A 12,344-nucleotide genomic window follows, 5' to 3' on the forward strand; every position below is an offset into this window, starting at 1 on the left:
GCATTTGGGCTCTGGTTCCATGTAAATGTGATTCCCAATGAAAATTAGATCAAGTTTGAAATATATCTCTCGAGTGCCCACTCAACAAAAAAATTCAAATATGATCATTTATAATTTATGTCTGTTTTTAAAAGAAATACTCAGCTTGTTAACCCAGAAAGCTTGGTATTTTCTATATATGGCAGCAGTTGCACAGCAGAAGCCCAGTGTATATGTGGGATGTGTTAAAAGGGCTCAAGATATCGCAGCAGATAAACATAAATGTCTTCAAACTCACTTTGCTCTGACCAGATCTTGATCTTTGAGAGCAGAGCCCTGCAGATATATGACTCTGTGTGACCACATCGGGATCCGCAGCACCCGTCTCACCGCCGCATCCTGCTCTGCTGGGCAAAGGATGATGACATAGTACTCCTGGAAGACAACAGCGACAAACAGACAGAATAAATGAAGTTTGAAAAAATTTCTGCCATTTTGAATTTTTCACAAAACCTACTTTTGCAAACTAGTCCTAGGTTTTTTGCCCAATTGGAACCAAACCAGGGCTGAAAGATTCTCTGGAGTCCGAATATCAAAAGTTATTAGAAAAAAAAAAAATGTTCCATTCATTTTCGCTAAGGGGGGTTGGGGTGCTAAAATGTACAAAGTGGGCGGGGCTACTTTTACTAAAAACTCTTGAACAGAATGAATATGTACCAAATTAGGTTCTCATATGTATTGGTTCATGGCGATTGGTCACTTGGTGCTGCTATAAAATAGAAAAATATAAAAATGGCTATAACTACACCATCCTTTGTCCAATCGACTTGAAAGCTGTCATGCCGTGTCTTTGTCCTAAATGCCATTACTGTATGTCAGGACATTTGTGTATCTTGTGATTGCTACTGTAATCATGAGGTGTTTCACACATACACACAATACTCATATCATATGATAGCTCTCCTCATTTTGAACAACTTTGCCTCTGGAACCACTGCTGTCAATCAGTTAAATATTTGAGATAAAAAAAAAGCAACAACAACTACTTTTGTGAACTAGTACTTTGCAGTACAACTCTCTAGACTCTCTAGGTCAATACTTTAGAAATGTAGCATTTCTAAATCATTTAGAATATAGGCGTAGCCAATTGTACACAAAATCCTTTAAATCCTAAACGAAAACTCACTTCACGAAATCAGCTGAGCACATGCAATATATGATTCTATAGAAGCATGCAACATTTTATGGAGATCGGTCCATAGGTGGCATTATAACCGTTATATAAAAGTGAAAAATACAGTATTTATATGGCAAATGACATGATTTTGCTGAAATTGGTGTTTTTCATTGCTGATTTAGGTGGTTACAAGCTCGCTAAATAATACGCAATATCGTTTTACAATTGCGCATGAAGGCCTTAAAGTGCCTGAACCCTGATAATTGCTGCTTGCAGCTATATTTTATTTTTGTTATGTACCTGAAGTATGGGGTGAGCATAAAACTCATTTAGGAAATCCATCAGCAGGTCGATTTTGATTGAACTGACACACAGCACCACGTGTCTCTCGGTTTCTGCTCTTTGCTTGCTGTAATCTCCTCCTGACTTCTGCCGCTCCATCCACAAGTAGGCCAGCTCCTCAAACTAACACCATAATGCACTGCATTAGCTCTCATTCTTTAATGACATTGCAGTAACAGTGGCTGCAAATTATAGTTCTTCCCAGACATCCCTCATGGGATTTAGGTATTAAGTGTATAAACATTTTGAAGGCATTTTTGGGTGAACGAACCCTTTAAAATTTTAAAGTAAAAACATTCAAGTTACAAGTTAGGACTGCTCTTACTTTAATAATAAAGTGAGAATAAATGGGGCTTTATCCATTAAATCCATTTTTCCATAGTATATCATGCTATATATGGTCTACAATGGTTGTTATTCATTGCTGTTTTAGAGTTTAGTATCAAGCCAAGCTTACCTGGATAGGCAGGACTACTAAAGCCACAAATATCATAATAACAACCAGCAACTTGGAGGGCCAGACATCAGGAAGGACATCTCCAAACCCCACTGTAGAGAATGTCACGATGCAGAAGTAGAAAGAGTCAAAAACTGTGACTTTTTTTCCAGCACGCTGCAAGTGCTCAACACCACAAATGCTGGAGAAAGGAGGAACAAATGAACAAAAGCAGACAACACAAAGGAGTCCATGTTAGGTCTGCAGCACATGAGAGACTGTATACTACAGTGATATATGTATTAATGTCTTATATGTTTACAAATTGTACTCGTTATGGAAGAGAATTGAAACTTTCACTGCAACACAGTCCTGCAATACAAAATTTTAATTTCGCTGTGCATATTCTGCATATTCTTGAATGATGCAATTTTAATCAGTCTTGATCATGGATTTGCTTTTCATTAGTATGATTTTAGCAAGTCGTTAATGAAAAGCAATGCCACTGTTGACCTCTCATGATTTCATATGGATATACTGTTCCTTATTTTCTCTATTCATGATTGACCATATGTGACTCTGGATCACAAAAGCAGTCTTAAGTCACTGGGGTATATTTGTAGCAATAGCCAAAAATACATTGTATGGGTCAAAATTATTGATTTTTCTTTTGTGCCAAAAATCATTAGGATATTAAGTAAAGATCATGTTCCATGAAGATATTTTGTAAATTTCCTACTGTAAATATATCAAAACTTAATTTTTGATTAGTAATATGCATTGCTAAGAACTTAATTTGGACAACTTTAAAGGCCATTTTCTCAGTATTTAGATTTTTTTGCACCCTCAGATTCCAGATTTTCAAATAGTTGTATCTCTGCCTAATATTGTCCTATCCTAACAAACCATGCATCAATGGAAAGCTTAATTATTCAGCTTTCAGATGATATATACGTCTCAATTTCGAAAAATCGCCCAGTCATTGGTTTTGTGGTCCAGGGTCACATATGTAGAGTTTAAAATGAATCACTCAATTCAATATGATGTTTCAAAGTTATTTATGAACTTTGCTCAGAGACAAAATCAGTAAATGCTGACAAAAGCAGCATAAAATCAGCATGATGGCCATAATGCATGTAAACTGACCATGTTATATATTACATGCATGATGCACAAAAATATTTGTATATGCATATATGCAAAAATATTTGTTTATGAAGAGATGTGAGATATGCATGCTCCATTTCTGGGTAAAACCATCACACATTGACTTATATGGCAAATGGTCATAATGAAGTGATGCGATTAGGAAATGACAGAGATCTTTTGCTCCGACTCTCTGTCTGCATTAGCCCTCGAAATGACACCAAGTCTATGAGCAAACAGCTTGTGAAAATCTCCTCTAAAAGCATTGAGATGCACTTACTGGCAGTGCAATGGTGATCGTGTAGTGCTGTCTCTGGATTTCTAATGATGAACACTTGACCACAGAGCAATTAGTATATTGCTTTAGTCCTGAGATAAAAGAAAAACCTCCAATATGTTGACAACAAAAAGAAAGTTAATGTTGCTGAGGTCTACAGCAGATAATCTGCAGATATGTTATCTGAAAAACAATTATGCTAGAGCTTTTCTCTGAACGAACCAACTGGTGTTTTGGTGATTTTTAGTGGATGCATGACATTAGTTCTCCTCAAGTTCAAACAGTTCCCATACTTTTTGTCTTATTTTTAAACATTCAGACAAATATTTAAATTGTGGTTTAAGGCTGGAATACAATATGCACATTTTGCCCAGTTATTAGTGCCGACACTAGTTGCTGAAAGTCATATTATAAAAAGGATAGTTCTGGTCCTTGATTCTGATTGGCTGAGCCGCCCGCATTCAAAGTCGTTGTAAATTACTTACAAACATACAGTGACTTCATTACATCAGTATTACTGTACCACTAACCTAAAAAGGACACCTCTCTCTTTTTAATTACTTAATATACTCTAATTATCACTATACAATATAGGGCTATTATACCAAATAAATGAAATCAGTATGAAGAAAATCCTTATGATCATTTATCAAAATCCATTTACACATCAATTACAATTCCATTAATAATTGTATGAGATTAATATTCTAAATATATAATTTTAAGTATATATTTAAAAAAAAATGAATAGAAATAGAAAATGAAATTACACTATTACCTGTACATACGAATCTAAACAGCCAGTAGGTGGCAGCAAGTCTTAATTCAATCATAGAATCATTCATTCAACCAATTCGCACAAACCGAAGCAATTGACCACTGTCTTTACGAATAGGTCATTAAATCATTTGCTCAAAAGAAATGAATCATTCAAAAACAAAACTCCACTATGTGTTGCTGAGAGACACAACTATTCTGCTTAGTTTGGAACTATTTTTGCTGGCAAAATAGAGCAAAAAGAGTCCAAATTAACAATGTTGTATCTAACAATAGTAAATTTAATATAATTAATTTATAGTGTATTGAACTGTTATCTAAAACGAATGTCACATTTGCAAAGTGTGTTTCTATTCTAGAAAATAGCACTCTTGCTTGTATGATATTTTTTAACTCTAAATGTTATAAACACAAAAAATTTGAAGAATTCATACAGGGGCAGTTAATTATTATTATTATTATTTTATTTTGGTGGTATTTCCGACCTTGCATGATGCCATTTTACATCAATACCAGACTAGCTTGCTTGATGTTAAGCTTAATAGAGGGATACTGAGATTTTCAGACCAGGTTTACACCTGTATTTAGCGTTGTACACTTGTAATCAGATTGACAAAAACCCATCTTAATACCAGGTGTAAATGGCCTAAGTTTAGGGCAAATAATGTTTCTCCATGAGTTCACTGTGTTCAGAATGACTTAAAAAAAATGGTATTGTGTGATCCTCGGTCGTTAAAGGGATAGTTCACCCAAAAATGAAAATTCTGTCATTAATTACTCACCCTCATGTTGTTCCAAACCCGTAAGACCTTCGTTCATCTTTGGAACACAAATTAAGATATTTTTGATGAAATCCGAGAGCTCTCTGACCCTGCATAGAAAGCAAGGGTCCTATCACAGTCAAGGCACAGAAACGTAGTAAGAAAAACTGGTCCATGTGACATCGGTGGTTCAACCCTAATTTTATGAAGCTACGAGAATACTTTTTGTGCGCAAAATAAAACATAAAATAACTAATTTATAAAACAATTCTTCTCCTCCATGTCACCCTACCACGATGTGGTATGTGCGTGATGCTTCTCATAGCTTCATAAAATTACGGTTAAACCACTGATGTCAGATGGAGCATTTTAACAATGTCCTTACTATGTTTCTGTGACTTGAACATGATAGGACTCTTGCTGTCTATGGAGGGTCAGAGAGTTCTCGGATTTCATCAAAAATATCTTAATTTGTGTTCCGAAGATGAACGAAGATCACACAGGTTTGGAATGACATGAGCGTGAGTAATTGATGAAAGAATTTTTATTTTTGTGTGAACTATCCCTATAAGTGTATGAAGCCTAGTTTTTCTCTGTAACCATTTGCAAAGTTGGGGCCCCTCTCAGGCTCTAGGACCTATGCATTTCTTCCCCCTTTTCCCCTCAGTTGCAACACCCCTGGATGCCTATGTTTGTGTAATGTATTCTTTAAATGTCCAAACACTTTTTAGAGCCACTCTACTTTACGATTAGCTTGGCAACACACCAGGGATTAATAAGGATGTGAGCATGGATGGACAAGTACATTTGTGGTGAGTAAGTGCTTCTCCCTCTAAAAGCAGAAACCACAGAAAATGAGCTGCAGTTCAATCTGTTTCTGACCCTGATCATGCTGCATGGCTAATACTGCAGTCTAAGCCAAACGAAAGCGAACACTGATTAAGACTAGGAGACACAGTTGTTGGGAAATCCTGTCTGACAAGCAGTTTAGGGTCGAATTTGTGTGTGTTGCTTATATGTGAGTAGATATTTGGCTGACTCACAAAGTGAAAATGAGGCAGATGATGGTGGAGATGAGGATGAGGAGCTGATTGAACATGGCTGACTGTGTCCGGTGAATAGCACGATGAAGATCATTCTGAAAGCCACAGAGAAAAATATGTCAATATATTTCTGTCATGACAACTCTCACAGGTTTTAGCATGGTAATGGTCATGGCAATGTTAATGTGTTTAGTCTTGGTAGAATAGATCTGCTACACTGCTGCTGCTGCAGAGCAAGTACAGAGACTTGCTACTGCCAATACATCCACAACATGCTGCTATGAGCATGTAGGAAATACTGCTGCTGCACATATAACATATATGAAATAACCTCCATATATAGCATACATAATCACTCCATAGCAGATCTATACAGGTGGAGCTGGGGGAGGTGGAGGGTTAATGAAGCACGCTGCAACTGCTACAGCAAACACTAGCCAAGTATTTGAATGTTGTGCAGCGATCTCATTGGCTGCTGATACAAAAAAAAAAACAATCAGCTGCGCCATGTGATAATGACGTTATTATGTCAGATTGAGTTGACCTATTGGACTGTGCCATCTACAGTTTCATGACAGAACTTTAGATATATATTAATTTTTTATACTTTCTTCCAAATATATACTCACAACCATGTTTTCCAAAGCACGTTTTGCCAGCCAGCAGTTCAGAAACACAGGAATGAAGAGGTTTCGGAAAGGACAATAAAAAATCTGTTACAACAAAGAGCAACCATTACATTTTTTGAAAAAACTGAAGCATTTCACCAAAATACAAATGTGATCCATAAAAAAACAGTGTTGGGGAGTAACTAGTTACATGTAACGGCGTTACATAATTTAATTACAAAATAAATGTAACTGTAATCCATTACAGTTACTGAGAAAATGTTAACGATTATAAAGAAGGTTAAATCTGAATATTTTCTGCAAAAAGCTATATGCTGGATAATATTAATTTGCTGCTTTGCCTGTTTTTGATGTGCACAATGCCTCATGCCATGCAAAGGCCATTTAGTAATGCAATGCTATTCTAATGCTTTTGATGGGTTCTCGTTTAATTTGCCGCGCAGCACATCTGCCAATTACATCAATTCACATTGCCGCTGAAAGCTTGTCTGAAAGTTGCCTCCATGGTGAGTGATAAAAATGCGTTCCAGTGCTGGAAATTTAAAAATCAACAATCAGAATAGTCTCAAAGTAAAAAGAAGTGTTAAACTCTGATTTCATGGTGACTAATTAAATTACTTTAAAATTAAATTACTATAATCTTAATTCAAGAGATGAAGGGTTTTGGAAGTCTGACAGTGATAACACTGATAAGAAATTATATTATATGTAAAAACACTTCACAGTGCTCAGTCAAAGTAAGTTTGGAAGAACATAAATGAGCTTTAACAAGGTTATTATACATAAGGAATTCAATTAACTCAAAACATCCCACAGTACAAAATCATTTTTGTCTTTAATGTTTCATATATTCAGTATAAATAGCCAGGGCATTGCTGTGTGGTTGCTAGGACAGTCTTGGGTGTTGCCAGGGAATTACTAGTTGGCTGCTAGGATGTTCAGGCAGGATAGTTGCCAGGGAGTTGTGTGTGGTTGTTAGAGTGTTCAGAGTAGTTGCTAGGGCATTGCTCTGTGTTTTTCTAGGGTATTCTGGGTGGTTGCCAGGGTGTTGCTATGTGGCTGTTAGGTTGTTCAGACAGGGTAGTTGCCAGGGAGTTGCTTATGGTTGCTAGGGTGTTCTGGGTAGTTGCCAGAACATTGCTACAGTATGTGGTTGCTAGGGTGTTCATCAGGGTGGTTGCCAGGGCATTGCTATGTGGATGCTAGGCTGTTCAGGATGGTTGCCAGGGCATTGCTATGTGGTTGCTAGGTTGTTCAGGCAGGGTAGTTGCCAGGGAGTTGCTTATGGTTGCTAGGGCGTTCTGGGCAGTTGCCAGGGCATTGCTATGTGGTTGCTAGGATCTTCCCGGTGGTTGCCAGGGCATTGCTTTGTGGATGCTAAGCTGTTCAGGCAGAATGGTTGCCAGGGTGTTGCTATGTGGTTGCTAGGTTGTTCAGGCAGGGTAGTTGCTTGTGGTTGCTAGGTTGTTCTGGCCAGTTGCCAGGGCATTGCTATGTGGTTGCTAGGGTGTTCCTGGTGGTTGCCAGAGCATTGCTATGTGGTTGCTAGAGTGTTCCTGGTGGTTGCCAGGGCGTTGCTTTGTGGATGCTAGGCTGTTCAGGCAGAATGGTTGCCAAGGTGTTGCTATGTGGTTGCTAGGATGGTTTCGGTGGTTGCCAGGGTATTACTATTTGGTTGCTAAGGCATTTAGGGTAGTTGCCATGGAGTTGTTTAGTGGTTCCTAGGTTGTTCAGAGTGGTTACCAGGGTGTTGCTATGCAGTTGCTAGGGTGTTCTGGTGGTTGCCAGGTTGTTGCTATGTTGTATTCTAGGTGATTAATTATAAGCCCAAGTCAAAAGGAGTCTTCATGATATTCTGATTTCTGGATAGTTAATATTTAGGAAAATCCCTAACCCTATGTATAAGCTTAAGTACAAGATATAATTGCTTTAGCAAACAACACTGATAATTATAGAAGACCAGATGAAACATATTAATGGATTATGTCTTAAATCGATCTTTATATAATCTTTAGATCGGAAAGAACTGTGTTTAGATGTGGCAGTACCAACATCACGGCACTATTAGTGTCAATTGTTGTGTCAACAGTTTTCCAATTATATACTTACTCCAATCACAAAGGGCACAGTGTCAATCATTTCCAAGATAAACGCTATTTGAAGTACCTGCTGCCATATGTTTCCCTAGATCATTAGAGCACAAACAAACAGAATGATCACAGATGTTATCAATATACTTGCATGGAAAATATATCAGTAAGTTGCCTGTATTACTTGTTAATTTTGCACCATGGTTTCAGGGTCATTCAGATAATGCTTCTTGTAAACTAACATCTGAGACAAAGCTAAGAAAATACAAAAATAATAATAAATAAAATAGAAAAATCATACCTTGTATCGTAGATATGTCAGCAGGACTCTTATGAATAAACATATGACTGCAACAGACACCTAAAGAAAATAACTCTTAAATACATACAAACACCAATTAATATTCTAATGATTAATAATAACCTTATATCGGTTCCATAACACAAACCTTGCACAAAATAATCCAAAAATACTCAGAAAATGGAAAAAAGTCAGAAATGGTTGGATATTACAAGATTTATCTGCAAGACTACCTGTGCATGCCAAAGTATGGGACCTCGGTGAACCCAAATAATTGAGGCCCTGGTAACAATACAGGGTTATTAAAATGGTGCAAATGAATAAATCAGAGCAATTTTATATTCAATTTCTGTTTATAGTTCATTGGAACTACATACCAGTTGATTTCAAACAGGATATAATTTTTGCATGAGACGTCCAAGCTATGAGGAGAGATGAAATATCAAATATCAATATGGAACAGTCATTTTTAAGTCATTAGAAAAATGTAGTAATCAGAATATCAGAAGTTACTTTTACATAATGAGGCAATGTATTTCTTTTCAAGTTTTGTTTTACATAACTCATTCAACTTGGGCCAGATGTTTTATTGTATTGTCCTTCTGACTGTCACGGTGCACACACACAGACACACGAGGAACGAAGGAGCGAGGAGACACGGAGTAGAATAAATCAAAAGGGTTTTATTAACAAAGGCTGGGGATCACAGGACTCGACACATCAGGATGACGTTCAACGACTGACAAAAGGACAAGAACACACTTCAAATACACAGGAACTGATGAGGGGATGACAAGGGACACCTGGAACTAAAGACAATTAACATTGGAAACACCTGGGAACACAGGAGGACATGGTGGTGCAGGCAGTTCCAGAGGTCATGGCGGAGCAGCCTTCGAGGCTGCGGCCTTAGCCCTCGCCTCGGCCTCTACGGCTGGAGCCCTACTACCCCCCCCAAAAATACTTGGGGATGTTTACAGGTTCCGAGGCCCTCCGAACTGGGAATCGGGAGCCCCTCCTGGGCGGAACTGGGGATCGGGAGCCCCTCTTGGGCTGAACTGGGGATCGGGAGCCCCTCCTGGGCTGAACTGGGGATCGGGAGCCCCCCCTGGGCTGGACTGGGGATCGGGAGCCCTGCTTGGGCTTAACTGGGGATCGGGAGCCCTGCCTGGGCATCGGGAGCCCCTCCTGGGCGGAACTGGGGGGGATCGGGAGCCCTTCCTGGGCTGAACTGGGGATCGGGAGCCCTTCCTGGGCTGAACTGGGGATCGGGAGCCCTTCCTGGGCTGAACTGGGGATCGGGAGCCCTTCCTAGGCTCGGCGGGGGATCGGGAGCCCTTCCTGGGCTGAACTGGGGATCGGGAGCCCTTCCTGGGCTCTGCGGGGGATCTGGAGCCCTTCCTGGGCGGAACTGGGGGTCGGGAGCCCTTCCTGGGCTATACTCGGGACCTGGGCCGACTGGAACGAACCCTGGGGCCACAGCCGACACCCTTCTCCTCACCCCTAGCATCCTCTTCTGGATCGGGGGGAACAGGCATGGTCTGGGTCTACATTGGAGCGAGCTCTGGGGCTGAAGCCGACACCCTTCTCCTCACCCCTAGCATCCTCTTCTGGATCGGGGGGAACAGGCGTGGTCTGGGTCTACATTGGAGCGAGCTCTGGGGCTGAAGCCGACACCCTTCTCCTCACCCCTAGCATCCTCTTCTGGATCGGGGGGAAAAGGCGTGGTCGGCGAACTGGAGTGCTGGATCGGGGGGAAAAGGCGTGTTCTCGGCCAACACTGGAGCGAGCTCTGGGGCTGAAGCCGACATCCTTCTCCTCGCCCCTAGCATCCTCTTCTGGATCGGGGGGAAAAGGCGTGGTCGGCGAACTGGAGAGTTGAAAGGTGGCGGGCTTGCCACATTAATGTCCGGTGGGCTTGCCATATGCGGGGCCAGCGAACTTGACTTGGCGCGGCTGGCAAGCTTAACATCTGGGCGGCTTGGTTCTGAGTGTCCGGCGGGCTTGTCTTCGGCGAGATAGCCCCGGCTGGCGCTTGACAATGGCGCGGCCGGCACGCTTCACAGAACGGCGGTCTTTGTACCGCGGAGATAAACAGGGGAGAAAAGGAAAACCAAGACTGTTCAAAAAACGAAAACACGGGTGAAGGAGCGCCGCTTACTGTTTTGGTCGGTCGTTCTGTCACGGTGCACACACACGAGGAACACGGGAATGAAGGAGCGAGGAGACATGGAGTAGAATAAATCAAAAGGGTTTTATTAACAAAGGCTGGGGATCACAGGACTCGCCACATCAGGATGACAGGATGACGTTCAACGACTGACAAAGGACAAGAACTAGAACACACTTTAAATACACAGGAACTGATGGGGGGACGACAAGGGACACCTGGAACTAAAGACAATTAACATTGGAAACACCTGGGAACAATGAATTCAAAACACGAGACAGAGAAACTGGAAGACGGAGCACATAGGGAGCAAAGACACACAAAACCTGGCCCAGAGTCTGACACTGACTGTGTATAAGGAATTAGAGACAAGAAATTACAACAATAAAAAAATATATACCATTTATATTCATCTTCACTTGAGTCCTTCAGCACTCTGGTTATATACAAAATGCAGCTTAACACCTCGAGCGAAAGATAAAACACTCGCACCCTGAGACCTGAATAATACAAAACAGTGTTTATAAACCATTTTAGACACGGGTAGTAAAAAAAGCATGTGATCACATGCACTCAACAAGTGAGATTTTTGGAACATACATATGGAACAAAACACACATTTTAAAACATTATTTATAACTACATTTAATTTTAGACCAGTGTGAAATTAAACAATGTTCTTTAAAAATATATTTTTCAAAAATATTTTTATAATGTTTTGAATTCCTTGTATTATGGAAACAAGAAACATCATTTTAAGATCTGAGAATTTAACAGGAAAATAAAGTGTCAAGAGACAAAAATCTGAGACATACTGGATCGTTGGTTTTTGATGAAGTAAAACTGCAGGCGTTCTTTCAAACTATTCTCTTTGACATAGAAGTCAACCTGCACCCTGTACGGCAAAGCGCAGAATTAGCCAACTGCTTAAACAATAGGAATGATTGTTATCTCTCATAAATACTTCTTAAAATGTGATGCTCTGATTTTCTATTTCTGCACTTCATCACATTGGAGTTATATAATACAGTTAGCACATTGTTTTTGAACACAACAATATAAAAATATATAAGGATTTCAATTTTGAGCCATTCGACAACACGGAGGAATCTAGAAGCACTTACTTGGCATCGTTTTGCCGTGTCTGCTCTCGAAGCAAAAAATCCCTGAATCTGTGTCGAGGCAAGGGTGCCACTTCGTTTTCTCCATCAGCCAT

General features: G+C 39.9%; 1 protein-coding gene across 2 annotated transcripts in view; it reads right to left on the bottom strand.

Annotated features, from left to right (window-relative positions):
• kcnt2a (potassium channel, subfamily T, member 2a) overlaps positions 1 to 12,344 on the bottom strand; it is a 33,178-nt gene extending 20,834 nt beyond the window's left edge. For both annotated transcript variants that reach the window (XM_016451699.1, XM_016451698.1), the window contains exons 1-11: positions 12,253 to 12,344; positions 11,944 to 12,023; positions 11,529 to 11,628; positions 9,192 to 9,240; positions 8,959 to 9,018; positions 8,677 to 8,751; positions 6,568 to 6,651; positions 5,939 to 6,033; positions 1,956 to 2,136; positions 1,457 to 1,621; positions 278 to 414 (exon numbers count right to left, since the gene is read on the bottom strand). In XM_016451699.1, coding sequence (XP_016307185.1) covers positions 278 to 414; positions 1,457 to 1,621; positions 1,956 to 2,136; positions 5,939 to 6,033; positions 6,568 to 6,651; positions 8,677 to 8,751; positions 8,959 to 9,018; positions 9,192 to 9,240; positions 11,529 to 11,628; positions 11,944 to 12,023; positions 12,253 to 12,344 — 1,118 coding nt within the window. The remainder of the gene's footprint in view (positions 1 to 277; positions 415 to 1,456; positions 1,622 to 1,955; positions 2,137 to 5,938; positions 6,034 to 6,567; positions 6,652 to 8,676; positions 8,752 to 8,958; positions 9,019 to 9,191; positions 9,241 to 11,528; positions 11,629 to 11,943; positions 12,024 to 12,252) is intronic.

Source organism: Sinocyclocheilus anshuiensis, unplaced genomic scaffold (assembly GCF_001515605.1).
Source record: "Sinocyclocheilus anshuiensis isolate Anshui unplaced genomic scaffold, SAMN03320099.WGS_v1.1 scaffold723, whole genome shotgun sequence".
Classification (NCBI taxonomy): Eukaryota; Metazoa; Chordata; class Actinopteri; order Cypriniformes; family Cyprinidae; genus Sinocyclocheilus; species Sinocyclocheilus anshuiensis.